The 24467-nt window shown below is 40.2% G+C and overlaps 1 protein-coding gene across 1 annotated transcript in view; it reads right to left on the reverse strand.

Moving 5' to 3' along the window:
* Positions 1-2802: 2802 nt before the first annotated feature.
* fbxl16 (F-box and leucine-rich repeat protein 16) overlaps positions 2803-24467 on the reverse strand; it is a 105595-nt gene continuing 83930 nt past the window's right edge. The window contains 3 exon segments of the mRNA XM_052022423.1: positions 2803-4273; positions 7577-7640; positions 9334-9418. Coding sequence (XP_051878383.1) covers positions 4125-4273; positions 7577-7640; positions 9334-9418 — 298 coding nt within the window. The 3' untranslated portion in view covers positions 2803-4124.

The following is a 24467-nucleotide window of genomic DNA, read 5'->3' on the forward strand; positions in this document are numbered from 1 at the left end:
CTCACTCCCTCTAATTAACCAACCAACACTGTTTTAAATAATCAGCCCCTACCTGCTAGAGACCCACTGCTTCAATGGCTCCTGGGCCGATCCTGTAAGGGAAAAGCCCGCGCAAAAACTGTTTAAATAATCAGCCCCTACCTGCTAGAGACCTGCTGCTCCAATGGCTCCCAGGCTGATCCTGTAAGGGAAAAGCCTTTATGTTGGTGAGGCTAAAGTTATAGCTGGAGCAAATAATGTTATTGTGTCAGCTTCCTTGATGAAGTAAGTGTGTCGCTCATTGCAGTTCAATTAAGCTGAAATAGGAGACTCACTTTGTGTCTGACTTCAGAAGTTGAAACTTTTGTCCATTTGAAATGTATTCATTCATTTTATTATGCCAATTTAATTTCAATTAAATTGATATTTTCTGTGGATTTATCTAGCAGATAATCCTAACTACACAGTAAACATGCAAATCCCACACAGACCACCTCTGAAGTGAGGATTGAATCTGGGCTGCTTGCACTGCAAGGCAGCGACTCTACTAGCTGCAGCTCTCTAAATAATTGCCACCAATAAACACCGCCACTATCCCTTGTCTTGCTCCATTCACTGCTGACCACCATTTCCAGTGTTCCACTCCTCATCCCACACTTTCCTCTGTGCTTCAGTTACTGCTTTGAATGGAACCTCACTGAGATGTACTTCAGTTTATACCCATGAAGCTATATAACTATTCATTTGCATTTCACATTCCTTAATAGGGGTGTTTATTATTAGACAGATTGAATCACACAATTTGACAAGACGGTGAAATAGAGAATTTACTTCTGAATAAAATAGGGGAGGGGAAATGCCAAACCTTCCATATGTTATGGAGAGAATTGGAATAAGAGGGCGTGTTTGAAGGTTGAAGTATCATTAAGATGTAAATGATAGCAGGAATTGGAGTTGGATTGTGAATGCCACCAAATCCAATATGTTACAGTCTCTTACACTTTCAACTATTATTGTTATTTATAACCCTTCCAGGCTTCCACTTGAGCTTGGTGCTGATGTTAATTGCTACTCTTATGGTTGCAATGTTTTATTCTGAGACTTTCCTGGCATGGATGTGATGAGAAAAATAGCCCCCATCTGTGCTGTAAATTTTTGCTGCATGTGAAGGGAAAAAGATGTTTACATAATTGAGGAAATCTTTTGATGGGTACAATTGGTTTTGTTTAAGACTGACAAACCTGAAATATTATTAGAATGCTTTGCACTATAATGTCAGAGTTCTGTGAAATATTCTCAAAGGTACATCAGGCATGGTGCAAAGTCACTTCTTTATTGTTCACTCACTTACCAAAAGATCAGCTTTCCACTTGCTTATATTTGCCTCTTTTCTCAAGTTAATTTATTGCTCGAGAAAAACACAAATGCATGAAAAAGTAAAGGACATTCAACCAATCTAAATCCCTGTTCTACTACATTACCATTTGTGGTTTTATTTAAGAGGAATTTTTTTTTTAAGTTTTAGATACACAATTTGAAGCCTGCTCAAATAAATTCTTGCAAGTCTTTTTTTTGACCAGCCTATTACTGCTCTTGCTGCCTTGTGCATTAGTTTCAATTTCTACCAACTTTTAGGAGAATTACTTTTCTAAATTGTCTACTTTTTCCTTCTAGTGCCATCCTGCATCACTTTCCTCTTCGCATTAAAGGTGAATAGTTGTCTTCAGTTCATCATCGTTCTCTAGATAATTATCTGTCATGTGCACCCTGTTTTAATCTGAAGTTATTTTGCTTTTCCATGTTCTTGAGCTGGTTGTTGGGTTCTTGCTGTTTCTTTTTTTTTTACACAAATTATATGCTGGAAGAGCTCATTGTTCTACCTTTTTAAATACACCAAAGGAAAAACAATTTGTTGATTTTTTTTTTAAGCATTGAGGAAGTCCTGCCAATGGTGCAGTGTCATCTGTGATGGACCTCTAAGAACACAGACCAGATACAAGACCTCATTTTAGTGCTGCAGTGAATGTTAGCCTTGTTTATATGTCTATCTCTGGAGTGGCTCTTGAAACCACAGCTTGCCAACTGAGAGGCAAGAGTACTAAGACTAAGCCAAACCTGCCCAGAAGTAAACCTTTCCTCATTTTTCTGGAGAAAAATACCCCTGGGCTATTCCATTATCTTCTGTTTTTTTTAACCAAGGCTTTTAACTCATTGAATTGGCTCATTGGTCCCCTGGTAGTGTGTCTAAAGTTCAGAATAAAAGTGGCTCATTTGTTCAACTCTTGTTCCTTTTTTTTTCAAAAAAAGCAGCAGGGTATTCATTGAGACAATTTTCATTCAATAGAACTGGACAATACTTTTTCCTACAAGGTAGAAAGGGATGCTTGTGCAACAGCAACTTAACAACCATGAACAATGCTAAAACAGTACTTAATTAGCAGGTACCTGGATTCAGAGCATTTTTTGACAATGGACCAACCAGGCGATCAGTTTGGAATGAATTGTAGAATTATAGCAAATTTACAAAATGGAAGGAGGTAATCTTTGTCCATGACAGTTGAAAGAGCTATTGGGCTAATCCTATCTAGTGGGACCATAGCCCTTCAAGCTCACTTTGAATGCAATGAGGGATTCTGCCTCTGTGCCCTCCACAGTTAGCTCCAAACTCCCCCTACCCTATTGAGTAGATTTTTCTTTAATCATCTCCCCGCTACCAATTTACTTTAAATGAAAACCCCCTGGTTTTTGATCCTGCTAATACCATAAAATGGCCTTTGTGTTAGTTCTGCAAAGAAGCTAAATAAAGTCAGCAAGACCTAGAGGTTTTGTTTGGAATATTTATTTTAAGAATATTTGTACTGACAGTGGACTGACTTTCCGAAAGGATACTGCATGGAAGCATCACACTGTACACAACAAAGGCATCACAATTCAGCTGAAAGCAATGATAGAAATAATATTGCTGCTTCTGCTTTGAGTTTCTTTGTAAAATTCCACTGTATTGCTGGGCAGGGGGGAAGCAGGGTTAAGAAAAGCTTGGTACTTTTACAGCTGATGTATGGAGTGCAGGCCTTCCATTTTACCTTCTAAGATCTTTTCATTTAAAGCAACATATTATAAATCACAGCCAATGGCCAACAGCACAGGAAAACACTTAGCAAATATAAGTTATAATTCTTTAAAGAGTATCCAAACAGACAGAAAAATATATACAGTAAGGAAGTCCCAAAGCCATCCTGCTTTCACAGGAGGCTCACAACCAGAATGGGCTTCTTTTGGTCTCTATGAAAACATACTCCTGTAGATATCAAAACAGTCTAGTCCAACTCATCCAATCCCTGAAATCTTCAGGAATGAAATGGGCAGTTGCTGTTGCTGATTTGGTTTCCCATACGTCCTTCAACCTGCACCAAAAAAAAGTCATGTGTTGTACTCCTTCATCTAAACCCCAATCCCCAACTTCGTTCCCCTTACAGATCCCAGCAGTGAACCAGCCAGCATTAGAAACTGAAAAAGAAAATACTAATTTGTTTTTTTTTAAAAAAAAGCAATATCTGCCAATATTTGGGCTGGTGGAGAAAGTTCTCCATTGTTAGCTGGTTAAGAGTTAATAGAATTGGTTGACAACGGCTTCTGGAAGAGATGTTTTAACATCCATCCCTGGTACAAGGAATGATCACCACAACTCGTTTTCTAATAAGAGAAATATGGCCTCGCATCTGCAGCGGGAGACATTTCAGCGAACGGAATTCTACATAAACGTTAGACACATTACAGAGATCCAGCACCGAAACACAAGAGTTACAGCAGCAGCATGTGACTGCAGCTACCTGCAAACGCTGCACATGCTCAGAACAAGCCTGGTCACAACCACTCCACATTTAGAGAAAAGTGTGATGAGCAGGAATGACTGTGGAATTCACACATCCAGACAGAGAGAATGGGATGACTCTGGTTGCACACCAAAGCAAAAGTAATCTCAGTTTGTTTATATTCAGTTTCTTTCTCATTCCTGACACTGTTAAATCATTTTCCTATCATTGATCAGATGCACACTCATCTCCAAGCTTTTATCTGATTGGTAATCAGTGCTGGGGTTTGGCTGGAGGTGGTCATTCTGTGTAAGTAGCCAATCCCTGGTGTCCTTACTCAATCACCATACAGCGGGGCAGGTGTTGGGAGTAATATTTGAAGAGCTCTGGGGTAGCACCAGGGCAGTTGGTTAGTTCCAGCTCCTCCAAGTCTTGTAGCTGAATCAAGCCTGAGAGGCCAGCAGTGGTCAACAATGGGCAGCCTAGGGGACAAAAAGGTACAGTTATCACCCAGCTTTGGGGGAGAAAAAGCATACAAGTTAGAAATACTTAATAGGATTGGTACTGGAGATTAAACTGTTAATCCCCAAAATGAGGACAATATTATCTCATAATCTTTCTTGCCAGTTATATAGGTTAGATTTAAATAGCCTCATTAAGTAATCTATTTATATACATAATTATTCTGGGGCTTTTTTTTTCCCTTTTCTTTTCATAGCCACCTCTAAAGACTGACTTGTAATGGGATAAAATACCATGGTTACCTGCAGTCCTCTGGTACTTAATTGACCATGGTTTTGTGCTTGAGCTGAGACTGCAAGCCCTAGAAATTCTTTGAGATAACACCTGTTTTCTAGCAGTAAAAAAAAGGAGACCAAGCATCCAATGTAGCATGTGGATGAGCATGCAAATTCATAATGCACTGCACGCCACATTGGTCAAGGTTCCTGTATAGTGTTTGGGGCCCAGTCCTAAGGGAGATGTTAAATTCTCTTGCATGGGAGGTTTCAGATTATCTTTGATTTTATTGAACAGTGGAATAGGCTCTGGGGCCAAATGCTCAACGTTACTATAGGCAAGTAAGATGCCTAGCACCTGTTTCAAGCCTGCTTTACAAAATACATCAACTTATCAAGAGCCACAATGAGTATCTGAAGTAAACCAAAGATCCCTTGCCGCAGCTTTCTGAAAGCCAACTTTATTTCGTTTTTAGTTTCCTTAATTTGAATACTGAGGGAGCAGAATTGGTCCTCCAGTTCCTCATTAAGTTTGTGAGTGGCTGTCAGGTTTCCTCATCTCCTGTCGATTGTTGCCTCCCTCAATTTCCTCACTCATTTTATTGTCTTCGCCATTCTCTGAGCTGGCTGATCTTCTTTCTTCTAGAGAACTCTGTGGTCTCAGATGGTGCTCCTGATAAATTTCATGTGGTCCTGCCAGTTATTGCAGCATGAGCTCAACCTGAATTAAAATAATTCAGTAGATGTTCCTGTTTATTTGTGCTGTGCATTTTTTTACAGGTACAAGTCTCTAACTTATTGGAAAGTACTGCCACCCATTCCACCTCACTCCCAACCCTCAGAGGTGTTGATCTCTGTACTAGTGTGTGGAAGTTATGTGATGCATGACGGTGATTCCTCAGAACAGATATTGTCGTTTTGAGGTGCCCTCCTCAGCAAGTTGCTGATGAGGTCCTTGCAAATGAATGGGACCTAGAAGAAAGAGAAGGACATTATTTAGGATGGCATTGAAGCTGAATGTTGATATATTCAAAGCTTGACAACACTGGTTCACCTTGCAGAGTTGTCCAAAAGTGCAATTGCTTGCAGTTCATGTAAAGGTTCAAGCAATAAGCAGCCACTCTGATCAAAGGACTTTGTAGTCTCACCATTGCCAAAGTAGTTAGCTCTTGCTGTGCCAGAGATTTCGGTTGTCTCCTGCTCTATCTGGATGAGGGCCACAATGTCTAGTTTAACTCCATCTGTGAAAATCTCTCTCCCTTCTCCTGCAGACGGAGAAGGACAGGATTATGAATGATGACTGAGAAGGTAAATGCATGTGCTTGGGGTTCCTGCATGTATGTTTAAGCTAAAAGGAAGACGAAGATAAGCAAAAGAAGATGGGGGAAGTTTGGAATTGGAAGTACAGGTTGGAACTCTTCTTGGGAACCTGACTGGTGCCGGACCACAGATAAATGAGACCACAAAAATTGGCCCAGATCATCTTCCACTGAGCAGGAGAATGGTTCTTTTTAAGTTATAGTCACTCTCCGGGTTATGTAAGAGTTCCAAGGACTGTCGCTAACCTGAAGTTTCCGTAAGTCAGAACCTCCGTCAGATGAGATCGCTAAAGTTGCACTGGTAGGTTAATTAGCTACAGGTTAGTATAGATCTTAGTTGATTTTAGATCTTTGTTAGAATTAGTTAATTAGTATAGATCTGTACTGCAGATTCAAAACTTGCTGGATCATGGAATGCTAGACTAGAGAATTTCAACCTGTTTGTTGAGCGAGGAAGGCGTTATCAGATGAGTTGCAGTTTATTCAACTGACAGCAAATGCGATGACACAGCAAATAAAATGACAGAGTGCCAGGAGAGTTTATGTTACATACAAGAGTGAAATAAGGCACTTTGTGGTTACTGCTGAAGGATTGGTTCCAGAAAACGCTCACCACTCTGAGTCCTGGTGGAGAGTGACAATAAATAGATTCTGAGAAATAAAAAGCAATGGCTTTACTTACCTTTTGCAGTATTATGAGTTTATTAAATATCTTGTGTTTCATGGAATGACGTTTCTGTTACAGATCTGATGGATGACTTCTAATCCATACTTTCAAAGAAAGTTCTTTGGGCACTTTCTGCCCACATACAGGTGCCTGAGGGCACGTACCACCAGACTTAAGGACAGCTTCTACCCCACTGTGATAAGACTATTGAACGGTTCCCTTATACAATGAGATGGACAATAACCTCACAATCTACCTTGTTGTGACCTTGCACCTTATTGCACTGCACTTTCTCTGTAGCTGTGACACTTTACTCTGTACTGTTACTGTTTTTACCTGTACTACATCAATGCACTTTGTACTAACTCAATGTAACTGAACTGTGTAATGAATTGACCTGTACAATCAGTTTGTAAGACAAACTTTTCACTATACCTCAGTACAAGTGACAATAACATACCAATACAATATGGGAAAAATACATACCTCCTGATACTCACCTTGAACAATAACTCTTTCAGAAAGCAATAAAAAAAGTCATGGGGCTCTTTTTCTTCTCCTTGCCCGCCGTCTGAAAGCTCCAACATACTTTGCAATTCAAAATTGTCAAAATCTTAAAAGTAAATGAATGCAACTTCCCTATTAGGTGATATACAGTATTTGCTTTCTAAATATGATGGTTCAGCTGAACAAAATAACCATTTAATGTTAGTCTGTCAAACATGTGAATAACAAGGCCTGGTTTGTTACTAGTTCTCACAGTTAAACTTCCTACCCAGAAACACCAATACCCTCTCCCATCCCTCACAATGATCCCAGAAACATCTACCAGATACTGTATGTATCATTACCAGTACAGATGAGAGTTGTGCTTTCTAGATTGGAATTGCCCTGCACCAAACACAGGTTTTATCTCACCAGGTGATGTCAGTTTCTGAGCTTGTATTGTTTTGTGGAGAACTCAAATTTCCTTGCATTTTTACCCATGAAATGGGTCACACAAATGGATATCAAGAAAGTCTGTGCATATTAAATCATATTAATAGAACTAAAATTAGTCACCTGCTAATGAAAGTAATCGTAAACTCCTCATTCCAAAGAGATGCTGTAAACCAAAATCTTGCACCTGTGAAAAGAAATAATTAACTTAATCATCCAGACATTATTCCACAGACATGCATTCTGTGGACTTCAGTTGGACTAGGCTGAGTTAGTAGTAACTTGAAGATGATAATGTCAATAATTTGTTTTGGAAAGAGGTCTTCAGTAGCCCATTGTACTTCTTTCAACCAGAAAACAAAACAAACCCTGGCACTTAATGGATCCTAGGTGCTATTGTATCACTGGCTACTTATCATAAAGATGGTGTCCAATCCATCAAAGCTCCTGCAAGTTTGCAAAAAATAGGATTTTTGTTTTTGTACGAATGCTTAGATCTTTTAATTAAACCCACGGGCTCAAACAACATTTACTCAAAAACTGACTGTTCTAGAACTTGTACATAGAAGCCAAAAGTTTTGGAAACACTCAGCAGGTCAGTCAGCATACGCAGAAAAACAGATAATGTTTCAGGTTGAGGACCCTTCAACATCAAGAGAGAAAACAAGTTTTTTTTTAAAAGTTGTAGAAAAGGGTGGGGAAGGGATGGATAGAACAAAGGACATAGAATGTATCTCACTTGGGGCGAGGCCAGTGTTGCCATGTTCATAAACTGTTGTTGAAACAACCCAAACATGTAAAAGCTATAGGAAATATCTAGGTCAGGCTGTGTTTATTGGAGGCAAAGAAACAAATCAATATTGTAATGGTCCATTATCTGTATTACTTGTCTTTCCCCATCACTGTTTTGGAAATTATCTTTATAATACTCCTACTCAACGTGTTATTCATAGCTATTAATAATCCATACTAATGCTGGGCTAATTCCACCACCCTATCTATTGAAATGAATCTGTCACTGTCAGAAATTGCTGTTTTTTTAAAAAATTGGCATTGGTGCAATTGAAAATCAATCTTTTTTTTTCCTAGGAGTGAAACGTATAATGATCATTTCTGGATTGTTCCACATCGCTCTGGAAATTTGACCAAGCTCTGGTGACTCATCCTTGGGGTTTCAAATATCCCCTTTGCAATGGACTGAGTTGCCTTTTATCTGGTGAACCACACCCTTGCAAAGCACTGAACCACCTCCCTAATGCCCACCTCCAATCTTTATCCTGAACCTGATTCTGTCATCTGCTTGATCCTTGGCCTAGTTCTCCTGATATTCTGCCTTGTGATCATCTTACAAAGCCCCACCATCCAAAACTCAGCTGATGGACTAACTGCCATTCTCCCAACATCATCCAAACATCAGTACTGGTGTCTGATCTCCCTGTACACACTCCCCACCACTGCCCCAACACCATTACTGTCAAAATATCTGATGGCCCCACTGTTCCAGTCACAGCATAGGGATGATGAGGTTTGTGGCTACTGACGATCCAGAAGCCAGCCTCTGAACAGAACATAGAATACAGGATTGTCCATTCTCTGTGTTGAAAATGCACAACACCTGATCAGTTCAAGGCCTCGAGCACAATTAGTTTGCTGTGGGGGAATCAAAGGCCAAAATGGTCATTGGCCCTAGCTGCTACACCCACTAAGATCTCCAGACCAGTTTGTATTGATGAATTTGCCAAGGATAATGTTCTGTGTTAATATATTAAGTGTTACAGTTGCAGCCAGATTGCTTTGATTGTTTCCATGGCTTTATAAAAGATATCAGTATGTGATTTTTTTTTACTTTAAATTTACTGTATGTGCATTGCAATACTCACCTGGCAACACCATCTCAGGTACAAGCTGCGCAGGGAAGACATTGTGGATAGATAGCCAAGTCCTGTATCAGTGATCCGCACGCACCTGCAATAACAATCATATTTAACTATTAAAATTAATGTGGGGAATATATGTAACAATGCTGTGTTTTGTGAAATTCAAAAACTAACAATTGTCGAGTTTGATTGACAACCATCCATTGTTTAATGGGATCAGTGGAACTGAATGGCTTTCGATAAACTGAACTACTAAGACTATTGCTATAGAACTCAACTTGGTTCTTAAGTAGAAGGTGTAAAACTTCTAATTAATAAAGTATTATTAAAAAGTATTTGTTTTTGCACATTAAACAGTCTGTCAGTGCAATAAAACCGAATAACTGAAATGTGGCAAGACTGATAAAGGTTAAATGCCTTTAAGTCATTAACATTTTACACCATGTTTATCTGCTCTACGGACCCTGACACATGGTAAAATATCACGTAATTAAGAAAAATCAATAAGCCTTACCACACAAAAATCAATATAGGAACATTCTGTGAAAACCTCTAATGCCTCTATGAAGGACCTTGGGGTACTTTATAACTGCAAGTAGTGGCAATAGCAGCAGGTCTAGGTAGTAGTAGTAGGTGGTAGTGGTAGGAGTGGTTGTGATGGAACCCGTAGTGATAATAATTGTGTAAATAGTGTAACGCTATTACAGCGCCAACGACCCAGGTTCAATTCCTTCCGCTGTCTGTAAGGAGTTTGTACGTTCTCCCTGTGACTATGTGGGTTTCCTCCGGGTGCTCCGGTTTCCTCCTACATTCCAAAGACGTACGGGTTAGGAGTTGTGGGCATGCTATGTTGGCGCCGGAAGCATGGCGACACTTGTGGGCTGCCCCACAGAACATTCTATGCAAAGATGCATTTCACTGTGTGTTTTGATATACATGTGACTAATAAAAAAAATCTTATCATTCTCCAAAATGCGTACCTGATGGGAATCGGTAAACTGGAAATGCTTATTGTCACAGACACTGATGATTACATGCAAGTAGAATCTACTGTCCATCACTAAGTGGAAAATGAAAACTTCAGACTGGGGATTTTCCATTTTCAACTGTTTTGTGTCCATCATTTAAGGAAACAATTTAAGGAGGTTCTTTTAAAATATTAGTTACATGGTAACAATAAAACACTAGGAGAAAATTAAAAGCTGTTGGTTAATTTCAAGATTTAGCTGAAATTCTGTGATAAATTAATTATTGCAATGTATAACATCATTGTAGGGAAACATACATACTTTCCAGGTACATAGTATTCCAGTTCTACCACACAATTGTTGATGTTACCCTATATTGAGAATTGACACTCAATAGGCTATTACTTGGAGTAAACATCATTGCAATGACTATCATTGTCAACCAAAGAATCAGCAATGGGAATAAGTAAAAAGAATTTGACAAGAGTAACATTGCTAGGACAAGATCTGTAAAGCACTGTTTAAATAAATACTTGGAAATTATTTTATAGAAAAAAGCTTGCATTCACAGACTGAACATTTAAAAGCATTCAAGCCTCACTAGAAAGTCATAGAAACAGGCCCCCCTGCCCACCATATCCATGTCACCTATTGTACCATCTACACTAATCGCATTTACCTGCATTAGGTCCATAGCCATTGATGCTTTGGTGATTCAAATAGTTACCTAAAATCAGAAGGCTAGAGGAACTCAGTGGGTCAGGCAGCATCTATTGAAGGGAAATTAATAGTCTACATTTCAGGTCAAGACACTTCATCTGAGTCCATTTCCCTTCACAGATGGTGCCTGACCCGCTGAGTTCCTCCAGCAGTTTGATTTTTTTGCTCCAGATTCCAGCATCTGCAGTCTCTTGTGTCTCCAAGTACTTGCTTGATGCCATAGAGTCATACAGCATGGAAACAGGCCCTTCGGCCCAACTCGTCCATGCCAATTGTGTTGCCCAGTGAGCTAGTCTCATCTGCCCGTGTTTGGCACCTAGCCCTCTAAACCTCTCCTATGCATGTACTTATCTAGATGGCTTTTAAATATTGCTAATGTGCCTGCCTTAAATGCTTCTTACACGTTGTGAGAGTATCTGCCTCCACCATCTCTTCAGCCAGTGCATTCCAGACTCCAAACATCCTCCATGTGGAAAAAAAAATTCCCTCTAAACCTCCTACTCGCACTTTAAACCTATGTCCTCTTGTTTCAGATATCCCCAGCATGGAAAAATGAGTTTTATTAACTACCCTATCTATCCCCCTAATAATTTTATATACCTCAATCAAGTCGGCCTTCAGCCTCCTTGGCTCCAGGGAAAACAAACTCAGCCTTTCCAGTATCTCCTTATAACTGAAATGTTCCAGTCCGGACAACATCTTGGTGAATCTCCTCTGCATCCTCTCCAGTGCAGTTACATCCTTCATATATCGTGTGGCAACCAGAAGTGCACACTATACTCCATATGTGACCTAACCAATGTTTTATAAAGTTGTAATGTGACACCCCAGCTCTTGTATGCTATTGCCAGTGCCGATGAAGGCAAGCACCCCATATGCCTTCTTCACCACCTTACCCACCTAGCTTCCTCCTTCAGGGATCTATGGACTTGTACTCCAAGGTCCCTCGGTTCATCAACACTCCCTTGGGCTCTACCATTGTTTGCCCTCCCAAAATGCATCACCTTGTGATTGTTAGACTGTTTTTTTACATTTCATCCCAATTCCTTGATGACAGCAGTGCCTTAGATTTCATGCCACATATCATTATTCTGCTAAATAATCTATGTTACAGGCTGAAGATCACCAATAGAGGAATTGATTTTAATTATTCTGACTAGTGGGAAGAAGGTAGAGGGTGTTATAAATACTGCCTCTTCCCACTATGTTCTCAATGTCTGGTATTTTAACTTAATTTAACTGGATGGGACGGATGCACTGCCCAGTAACAATGCAGGCACTAACTGATGGACTGGAAGCACTAAGACAGTCTTTAAGAACTAGAGAGTATAGTCACAGAATCAGGAGTCAGCCATTCAAGCCAGAGCTAAGAAATTTCTTCACTCATTGTATTCTTCAGAATTCTTCAACCCCACCCCCAAGAGCTGTATATGTCGAGATGAGACTGACAGATTTTTGTACACTGATAGATACAAGAACCAGGCATGAAAGTGAATTTGAGGTACACAATCAGCCACGATCTTGTTGAATTTCTGTTCCAGTTTGTTGATTGACAAGCTGCAGGTCGCTGGGTGGTTTAGCATGTATGTTGGACCAGATTCAAGATTCTTTGTAATATCGATTTTGCATATCGGCTCTGGCATAGCAGACTCATTTGACTTTGTTTTTTAAAATCATTTTAGAAGTAAATTTGCATACTTGAGATTGGCACAACTGTTTCTTTAGCAATACTGTAACTTTTAAAGGCACATTTGACATACATAATTGTATTTTAAGTTAAGTTCCTATGTTAAAGTTATTTCCAGTTTCAATGCTTTAAAAAAATTTCTTTGGCCTTTCTCTGTGCACAATGGAAAAGTATGTGATATACGCTAGTTAACAACAAGTCAAGGCTGCTTATTTAAATCACGTTGGACTCTGGGCTCATTTATCAACATTTGCTTCATGCTCAGTCATGTGATAAAAGTATCTGCAGCCAATCACTTAATTATTCAGAGTAAAGGGGCGGAAATGGTTAGTTTTTTCAGTATAATTGTTTCAGTGAGCTGAATTCAATTTGAGCTACTGCTAATTATAGAAACAGTAACAGGAGTAGTCTGGAAATGAATCTGCTCCGAACAGAAGTATTAGAGAAATGTAACTAGAGCATTTGCCAAAAATGTCTGTGTGTTTCCTGCAGTGTTCCCCAGACTCTGCTTAGGACAACTCAATCTCAGGCATGTAAATTAATTCCTAAAATATATCTGTCATTCGTTTTAAAAAAAACAGTCACATTCCTATGTTAATTAGCAGCTGTAATAATATTATAACTCTCTATTAAACCTCAGGCTCTGATTTAATACATCAGGTCCTTACACCAATATCGCTGTACTGGACTCAGTGATATAACATTTCTTCACAGCATCATTCCATCACAAAGCACAACATTTAACAGTGTCTCACTATAACACCCACTAGTAAAGTAAACCCTGCCTTGGTAAATGTTCATTATATCTGGATGTTTAATCAGGAGTGGGATATGTTGACTTTATGCTGTACATTAATCTAATTTTGCTTTTTCATCTCAAAGCTGTATATCCACGATGAGTATCAATTTTTAAAAGATTGTATCCTTAAAATACAAGGAAATAACTCTTATTTCTACAGTGCGTGGCAGTAACAAAACACTGCGGACAGTGTAGAAACTGAGTTGTCATTGTTGCCATACTGTATAGGTAACGTTGTCCTTAATAAGTCATTCTCTTCCCTTAGCACCTCCATCGATGACTTATGATTCAGCGATTTATAACATCACTTGGTATCTGAGAGCAATTGAAAGGAAAAATTTTAATTTTTGAGATCTACAAAGTTTTTAAGCAGACCTTCCAAACTGTCTGCATTGGTACAAGTCTTTTTACCAGAATATGTGAACACTGAAGAGCTCTCCACTGCCACCTTCTGCGCAAAAGAATAAATAACGAGCAGCATATGATGGTGCAGGTGATTGATTACTCACTAACTTTTATCCAGGGAAAAACATCCCTAAGTTTAAACAGTACGGGAGGACAGAGGCGCCCCGAGTTTAAAGCAGGTTGAGATATCAATATGCACTGAGGTTAAGAGGAGTGCAAGGCGACAGCAATCAATCCCGTGAGTTTATTGCCAGTTTATATGCTGAGTAATGATGGCGGCAGAGTGAAGCTCCTGTTCCACCGGTGGGAAATCTAATAAAACCACCCATAGAATACCAGGGAACTCCAGCCTGCCGACGGGAGGCAGCTGAAGATTCTCCCGAGGTTTTCCGGGTGAATCCAGGGGCTCTGGGCTAGGTTTATTATATTTTGCTTTCTTTCAAGTTCTTGCGTGTCTTGTTAGGTGTTTTTTTTAAACAGAGATAGGTTTCCACTAGAAAACGATGAGATATTATGCATTAATGGGGAAACTGTACAATGCTTTGGGAATTAGTTAAAATAGTGCATGTTAAGCGTTCAGTAAAGGGCAAGGTTCATGCCAAAGCGTAGTAATGATCGGAGTTCCCAAGAGCTCTGTTCTAGATTCTTCCCTGATTTTGAAGATTTTATCATTAGAATTATCAAAGTGTGAAAACATGCACAAGGGTTGGCAATAGATTAGTAAGATTTAAAACAAAATGAGCTGTAAAGGTTTATAACTATCTAGTTATTTAATGTAGAAAAGGTGTTATGCATGTGGATTTAGGTCACTCAAGTGTATTGACCTATATTTGTGTGCCTATTTAAAGTACCAGATTGTTTCCTAGAAATAGTGAAATCAAATATAAAACTCAGTTATACTACTTGGTTTTATGTCTTTGATACATCTTGGCTTGAAATATTGCATTGAGTGTAGTGACCTCCTCTGGTCCTCATCTGAAGCCAATCTATAGTCAATTTGATTCACTCCATGTGATTTCAAGAAATGCCGACGTTCACTGGATATAGCAATGTCTTTGGACTTGGAGCCATCCAGTTATGGTGCTGAAGACTTGCCTCCAATCTGAATCATCAGTACAGCCACAGTACTGTCATCTACCTGATACTGTTCTGTTTACAAAGCAGTCAAGTCCAATCCATCCAATTATCATCCCATCCTATCATTTTCAATCATCAAAGTGATAGAAGGGATCGTCAATGATGCAATCAAGCATGATGCAGGGTCTTGACCCAAAATGTTGACTTGCACCTTTTTCTTCCAATGTTGCTTGACCTGCTGAGTTCTTCCAACATTCAGTATTTTTTGTTCCAGTATGCCTTAATACTTAATTCCAAAAAAAACTCCTTGCTGCTCTCTGCTTTCTCTCAGCATGCTCACAGATGTTTCTATCTGTTACTGCCATTCCTCTTGCAGGAAAAGATGACTTCACTGGTCATCATTGACTACCTGCTGGGCCCTCTCAAGCCAGATATCATGCTCAGTGTCTCCGGACTACATTGCCCCACAAGTTGAAACTTTCCTTCAGTTGCAATTAAATGATTAAGTAACATTTGTCCCATATAAACGCTAGGCAATGCCCACTTCCAAGAGAGAGTTTAACCATCTCTTGAAATTCAATGGCTTTGTCATTGCTGAGTCCCCTCTATCAATGTCCTGGGCACCATTGACCAGAAATTCAAAAAGAAAGTTCAAACGTTGAGGCTGCAAAAGCTGATCCAAGGCTGGATATCCTGTGGCAAGTGACTCCCCTCCCCAACAGATATGCACCATCTACAAGCCACAAGTCGGATGTGTGATTGAATATTCTCCACTTGCCTGGATGAGAACAACTCCTACAATACTAGGAAGCTTGAAGCTATCCAAGACAAATCATGGAGATTGGTACTCCATTAGCCTCCCTTTGCCACTGCTGCACAGTGGCTGCAATGTGTACTGCCCACAAAATGCGCTACAGCTACTTTCCAAGGCCTCTTTGCCAGCACCAGCCAAAAGTCACTGTCTCTACACCATGAAGGACAAAGGCAGCAGGTGCTTGGTAATACTACCACCTGTAGGGTCCCATCCAAGTCTTGAAAAATATATCGTCACTGAGTCTACATCCTGGAGCTCCCTTCACTACAACACTTTGAGAGTATCTTAACGAGATAGATTGCAACACCTTTTCAAGGACATTTGGCTATGGGCAGTAAATGTTGGCCTTGCTGATGTTGCCCCCAACATCAAGTTAAAAAGTATGGCTTTCACTATTGCCTTGTGTCTGGGAAAAACCCATGAAATCCAGAGCAAGGAAAACACAACAGAAACCTAGGACAATGGAATTTCATTTTTATTCCAGACCCATGCCCGGACACATATGGAGCAGCCTTTACCAGTGTGGCTAAGTGGCAAACCAGGTGCATAATTAAGGCATTTATTGACCTGTTGTTTTTGAGCTTTTGGAAGCCATTTTACACCTACAAAATGGGATGCAATGTGATTCCATTTCAAAGCCCTTGATTTTATTGGCTAGGCTAAAAGGGAGGCCTATAATTGTATGCAAGATATAAGAGACAGAATGTATGATTCTTCATCGCATTCTTTACTAACAAAGGCATATTCCAAATTTAGCAACTAATAAAAAAAAGTATAGTGTACATTCCTATAAAGTTTAAATAATTTATTTCAGTATGGTGCTGGATTAGAGGCTAGACTCTGAGGGAATTGAAAGAAAAATGTTTCTGAAGCTTTTGTTGGCAACCTAAAGAGCACAATGGACTAAGATTGCAGAGTTATCCTGTATCTCTGATCAATCAGCATACCAACTTTCTCCCTAGCCATATACTCACTGAACAAAAATGTAAGCAACCTTGGCATAATCTCAGATTGTGAATCCTCCTGCTCCCCACCTCGATATCGGAGGACTCTAGAATTGATAGAATACCACTTTTAGGTGACCACAACTTATAGGTCACTGCAACTAAAATCTATGTTAACAAAGTTTTCAAATTGTATCACAGCTTTCTCCCATGCAAAGCCTCTTCCAAGTTAACACCTATTTCTCTAGTGTTTGTGTGCATCCCCATTTCCTTTGGTTTATATGACCATCTGTGTAATTAGCAGCAGATGTTTCAGTCGCCTCAACCCTAAATTGTAACAATTGCCACCTTTCAACTTCCTGGTCTCTTCCTGGAAGAACCTCAATTTCCCCTTTAAACTCAGCTCTGTTCTCCTATCTTCCACAGTTTTCCATCCCTTCTCTCTTCTGTCTCAGTAAAGTGTAAAGGGCTGGTTAGTATTTCACACAAACTAAATAAATTGCACTGTCATCAATGTTGCTGTTCTGATACTCCAAAGAGTGAGATATGATTCCAAGGATTAAGAAGTTTAGCACACTTATTATGAAAAATGATCAACAACATTTATAAGAATAAAGAACGATCATGAGTCCCAGAACTGAAATAACAAAAAAATCTTGTATGAATTTAGTAAATGCTTGTAAATCTTTTGAAATTACTACTTAAAAACACCAAGCATGAATCATACATTGAAAGAAGATGTTCAAGTATATTTAGCTCAATTAACACCAGAGATAAAAAGGATTTGTCTCTTCTCTTTTACAAATTTTGGCAGTTCCATTGGTTACAGAGGAAAGGTGATAATGGAAAATGCAGGAGTTGCTGTTAAAAGAGTCATAACGTTGGTAAGGCCATCTGACTCATCAATTGTATGAAGGCCTTTGCCCAGTAATCCTGTCAATTCTTTTCCCATAGTCCTGCAAATTATCCTCTCAGAAGTGCCTATACAAATTCATTTTGAAGATACTGATTTGATTCCGTTTCTATCACTCTTACAGGCAGTGAATTCTGGATCCTTACTGTTCTTTGATTTTAAAAAACACTTTTTTCCCTCACATTTCTTCCTCCTAGCCCCACCAACCCTTTGAACCTTTTCCCTAAAAATTTAAATCTGTGTCTGCTGGTCCTTGAACCATGCACTAATTGGATCAGCTTTTCACCATTTACCCTGTGTAAGACAGTAATTACCTTTGACACCTCCATCAAATCTCTTTTCAGCCTTCTCAGTTCCAAGGGGTACAACCCTGGCTTCTCCCTTCTAACCCGATAGCTGAAATCCTTCATCCCTAGAACCAGTCTAGGACTTTCCAATCTTTTGTAGGATGTGGCAAACACCATTGTATGCTATACTCCAATTGTGGCCTAACCAGTGTTTTATACAGGTTCAACAGCAATGTCCTGTTTTTATATTCTCTCCCCCTATTTTAGAATCCCAGGTCCCATATGCATTATTAATCACTGTCTCAACATCTCAACATGCCCTTCTATTTTAACAGATTTGTGCACATGTACGCCCTGGTTCCTCTGGTGCTGCATACAATTTAGAACTCTGCAATCTAATCTATATTGTCTCTCCTTTCTCCCAAATAGGCCTCTCTGTATTAAATTTCCTGCGACTTATCTGTGTTTTCAGCCAGTCCATCTATGCCCAATTCCAATCTAATACTGTGATCCTCATTGTTTATCATATTTCCAAACTCAATGGCAAACGTAAATTTTGGAAATTTTATCCATGTCTGAGTCATTAAAACGTTTTTTTTAAAAAAAAGAAGTGGTCCCAGCACTTCATCCTTAGGGGACATCAATGTCTACCATCCTCCAATGTGGAAAACAACCAGTTACCTCTACTGACTGCTTTCCTCCTTTTAGCCAACTTCCTATCCTCTCTGCTAGTGATCCTTTAATTCTGTGGATGTCAACTTTGCTAACCAGCCTTTTGTGTGAAATTTAATAAAATGCCTTCCAAAAATCTATGTAGACAACATCTTTAAAGGTCTCTTATTGTTCAGTTGCAGCTTTACGTAAAAGCAGGAACACAAGTTCTAATAGGATTTCAAGAAAATAAGCTGAGGAGTAGAACAAATCTAGGTTGGGGGAAGAAAGAAAATACAATGACCAGGGAGAGGAGCCTCATGAATAGCTAAATGAGTTTGATAATACTGCATAGAATGTATTGCACAGAAATGGGCCATTCAGCAAAACACAGTCCTGCTGTGTATGAGTTTCATTCCCCACTCTTTTTCTTCTGAATCCACCAGCAAGGTCTTGTATTCCTTTCTCTAAGTTTTGTTACAGGCAAGTTAAGGAGGCCCACCCTTAGCAATGTCTTCTCCAAGCTTTGTCACATAGGTGGTATGGAGTCCAGTCAGAAATTCGTGGGTCTGAAAGTTGCTCTCTCTAATGTACTTAAATGCCAATTCAGAGCTCCCAGGAGTCAAATTATACAGATATTTATATGCACATGGCTCATAGGCCATTGTTTGGACAGCCGAGGTTTAGATTGGCATTTGTAATTGTTGTTAAACTGCTGCTCAGTTCAGGCATTCTGAAGATGATAATTTCTCTGGTCATACTGAGCTCTCACTTCCTGTGTTACTGAAACTAGGACTATGGATCCTAGCAGTGTTTTTGTGAACTACATTTCTTGGCTATTGAGTTTATTGAGAGACAGCAGAATAGGCAAGGAGGGAACAATATGGGGAGGAGAGTAACAGAAAAGCATCAAGGCAAAATCTTGTTTAAAATTTTATGTAGTCTATTCTTGTGCCCAGTGGGCAGAATTTAATCAGTGACTGAATAATCTGGATGCTCTAGAGGGATAATTATTACCAACAATATTCAAAACAATAACGTGTCATTAGTGTCTTTCATATCCCTGCTTTTGGAACACAATCCTTCCACCAACAAATTTGAGCAACCAAACAGAATTGACTCGAGGCATGTTGAGATCCTAACAGCAGGGGGCAGCTGCATCTTATTCAATGACAAAAACCCTGAGTAGTGGGTGCCTCGTGCTGTGTCTATATTCTTGGGGGTTAGGGTTGTAATAAGTACAGGGAAGTGTAGCATGAGGATCAGAACAAAAAATATTGGGCAAGAATCTGAAACTGTAAGAATAATAATCATGACAATAGGGACCAAATGGAAAGGATGTTCCAGAGGTCACACTAAGACACATTACAAACTAATATATATGTTTCTGAAAATCCATTAACCTCCTGTATTCTCCCCTTTTATTATTTTCTGTAAGAATAGTAATCATGACAATAGGGACCAAATGGAAAGGGTGTTCCAGAGATCACACTAAGACACATTACGAACTAATATATACGTTTCTGAAAATCTATTAACCTCCTGTATTCTCCCCTTTTATTATTTTCTCTTGCAAGATCCCTTGTCATAACCTGATCCTGAACCCTTCCTGTGAACCATTCTCCAGACAGATCTCATACCAATGCCACTCAGCAGTAACCCAGGATGAACACTGCAGAGACCTGGTTTATCACATTGCCTCACCAGCTACCACTAAGCCTGACGACTTGCAACACATTCTGTAGAGTGATCTAGGCACAACCCCCATCACTTGTTCGCTGTGATCAGAGTGCAATAACCTCACTAAAGTCTTAAAGAATTACTTCATAGAACATAGAACAGTACAGCACAGAACAAACCCTTCAACCCACAATGTTGTGCCTACATAGCTAATCCCTCCTACCTACTGAATGCCCATATCCCTCCATTTTCCTCTCAATCATATGCCCATCCAAGCCCCTCTTAAAAGCCCCCCCTCCACCACCCTATCAGGCAACACATTCCAGGCATCCACCACTCTCTCAGTAAAAAAACGTACCCCTCACGTCTGTTCTGAACCTACCCCCTCTCACCTTAAATGCGTGCCCCCGGTATTGGATTGCTCAATAATGGGAAAAAGATATTGCTTGTTCACCCTATCTATGCCCCTCATAATTTTATACACTTCCAACAGATCACCCCTCAGCCTCCGCCGCTCCAGAGAAAAGAGTCCAAGTTTGTCCAGCCTCTCCTGATAGCACATGCCCTCTAATCCAGGCAGCATCCTAGTAAACCTCTTCTGCACCCTCTCTAAAGCTTCGACATACTTCCTATAGTGAGGTGACCAGAACTGCACGCAATACTCGAAATGCGGCCGAACCAGAGTTCTATAGAGGTGCATCATAACTTCTTGACTCCTATAGTCAATAGCTCGATTAATGAAAGCAAGCATTCCATAAGCTTTCTTAACCACCCTATCTACCTGTGTAGCCACTTTCAATGAGCCATGGACTTGCACCCCAAGGTCTCTCTGGTCTCCAACACTGTTAAGGGTCTTGCCCTTAAGAGTGTACTGCCTCTTGACATTAGTCCTACCAAGGTGCAACACCTCACATTTATCTGGGTTAAACTCCATCTGCCATTTCTCTGCCCACATCTGCAATTGATCTCTATCATGATGTATCCGTCGCCAGTCTTCCACACTGTTCACAACTCCACCAATCTTGGTATCGTCTGCAAACTTATGAACCCACCCATCAACATACTCATCCAGGTCATTTCTGTACATCACAAACAGCAGAGGTCCCAGTACAGATCCCTGCAGAACACCACTACTCACAGGCCTCCAGCCTGAATAAATCCCTTCAACCACCACCCTCTGTCTGCTATGGGCAAGCCAGTTCTGGATCCACATAGCCAATTCTCCACTGACCCCATGCATCCGAACTTTCTTGATTAACCTTGTCAAATGCCTTACTGAAGTCCATGTAGCTGACATCCACAGCTCCATCTTCATCCATCTCTCTCGTCACCTTGTCAAAAAACTCAACCAGGTTAGTAAGACACAACTTGCCCCGCACAAAGCCATGCTGGGTTTCCCTAATCAAGCCATTGGATTCCAGATGCTCGTATATCCTATCTCTAAGAATTTTCTCCAGCAATTTCCCTACAACTGACGTGAGACTCACTGGTCTATAGTTCCCTGGATTTTCCCCTGTTCCTTTCTTAAATAGAGGAACAACATTAGCCACTGGCCAGTCCTCCGGGACGTCACCCGTGGTCAAAGAGGACACAAAGATACTGGTCAAGGCCCCAGCAATTTCCTTTCTCGCCTCGCTCAATAACCTGGGGTATATCCCATCGGGCCCTGGGGACTTATCCACTTTAATACTGTTTAGGAGACCTAACACTCCCCCCTCCTTGACCTCAAAATGTCCTAGCATGTTTACACCCTCAGTTCCAATTTCTGCGTCCTGCATGTCCCTTTCCTGGGTAAATACTGAAGAGAAATACTCATTCAGAACTTCACCCACATCCTCCACATCCAAACACAGATTCCCTTCTTTATCCTTAAGTGGTCCTACCCTTTCCCTCGCTATCCTCTTATTCCTTATGTAGGAATAGAATGCTTTTGGATTCTCCTTAATCCTTCGTTAAAAATTCTCTAAACACTACTTCATTCTTCCCAAGACATCTCTTTGTTCCTGGTGGGTCTGCTTATGTGACTCCTATCCCTTCTGTGAGGTGCCTAACATCATGGATACATGTCTTCTGCCGGTTCTACATAAAATTAAAGTACACTTTTGTTCACTAAGCATCACAGAGCTGCAGATCCCAACAACATTCTGACTGATGCTGTATATCCATAATCCAGAACTAATTGTATTTTGAGCCAAACTATTCCAAAAACAATAGCACTTACCTAACAACATGGAAATTTGCCTAGCTACTTCTCATAGAGTTGAACGGCATGGAAACAGGCCTTCTGGTCCACCAGGTCTGAGCTGACCATTTATCACCTGTTTACGCTAATCCTACATTCACCCTATCATTTTTATTCTCATCAATTCCTCCCAGATTCTACCACTCACCCACTTGGCAATTTGCCATGGCCAATCAATCTCCCAACCTGAATGCCTTTGGGATGTGGGGGAAAAGTTGAGTACCCAGAGGAAACCGACAGGGTCACCGAGAGACTGTGCAAACTCCACACAGACAGTACCCGAGGTTAGGATTGAACCTATATCTCTGGCACCGTGAGGTAGCAGCACTACTAGCTGCACTACTGTGCTGCCCTTCTGTGCACAGAAACCACAATCCATGCCGGCCAACTATTACCCAATCAAGTGAAAAATCACAAGAACTACAGATGCTGGAAATCTAAAACAAAAACAGAAAATGACTAGCAAATACTTAGCAGGTCAGGTCACATCTGTGGGAAAAGAAACAGAGTCAGTGTTCCAGGTCGGACACCCTTTGTCAGAACTGAAAATAGGACAAAGGAAGCTTGTAAAGTGGTGGGGTGTGGGGGGTGCGGGGAATGTCTCTGATTGGGTAAAACTGGAGTGACCAAGGGGAATAAACTGTAAACAAGGTTATCTGGTCAGTGAGTAAATGGGAGCAGTTAGAGGGTGAGACCATAGACAAAAGAAGAGTTGTGAAATACAGAGCAGGAGGACATGCCCATATGGTCAGGCTTCACATGTCCTCCACTCCCAGAGAGAAAAAAGGGAGGGGGGTAAACAAGTTGTACTAATATTACAGATGGATGATTGTCTCCTTATCAGTTCTGATAAAGGGTCTCTGACCTGAAACATTGACTCTGTTTCTATTACCTTATTGATCTGATTTCAATTTTCAGCAAAGTCGTTAACTGGCTAACCATAACCTACTCATGAATATATAATTTGGTTTCTGCAGTATCACTCAGTTCCAGACCTCAAATTTGGACACGAGTTGAGTTACAAAGTGCAATGAGGGTGATTGCTTTTGACAAGGTGTGACTGCAAGGAGCTCTGGTCAAACTGTGGCCAACGAGGATCACAGATCAATGCTCCAGTGAACCGAGTTGTACTTGGAACACAGGAAGAAGTTTGTGGATTCTGAGGGAGGATCATTTTCACCCCAGGACATCACTGCATTAGGGCTCTTTCACAGTTCTAATTAAGTGTCCCTGACCTGAAATGTTAACCTTGTTTCTCTTTCCACAGAGGCTGCTTGACCTGCTGAGTGTTTCCAGCATTTTTTGTTTTTATATCACTCAGGAGTCTATCAGGGCGGTTTCCTAGAACAAACTATATCAGCTAATTTGTCATTGCCCTCCATCATAAGTAGAGCCGATTGCTAATTATTGCACGTTATTTGGGTCTATTCACAATTTCTCAGATGATGAAGCAGAACATGCCTAAGGATCTGCATACAAAATCTAGGCATGGATTGAAACGTCAGGCAGCCTTCTGTGGAAAGTAAAACAGAATTAATGTTTCAGATTGAAGACACTTCATCGGAACTGTGAAGTGAGAATACAAGTTAGCTTTATGTTGCAGAAAAGGTGGGGAGAGGTTGGTTCGGACAAAGGGAATATCTCTGATAAGATGATGCCAGGATTACCGTTGGTGATCCCAATGTTTATGGAGCCGTTGTCTGGGTCAACACAAAACTAATTTGTATCATTACATTCCCAGTTCTGGAGAAGGGCCTGTGACCTGGAACATTGACTCTGTTTCCTTTTCCACAGACTATACCTTTCTATCATTTTCTGTACTTATGTGAGATTTCCAGCATCTGCATTCTTTGATTTTGAATGAACATTTTGCAGAAAGTAAGTGCCAGATTATGACCAACAAAATAGAGAATAACAAAGCCCTTCTGGCATTCAGTAATGCAAACATCG

The sequence above is a fragment of the Pristis pectinata genome, chromosome 8, assembly GCF_009764475.1.
Source record: "Pristis pectinata isolate sPriPec2 chromosome 8, sPriPec2.1.pri, whole genome shotgun sequence".
NCBI lineage: Eukaryota > Metazoa > Chordata > Chondrichthyes > Rhinopristiformes > Pristidae > Pristis > Pristis pectinata.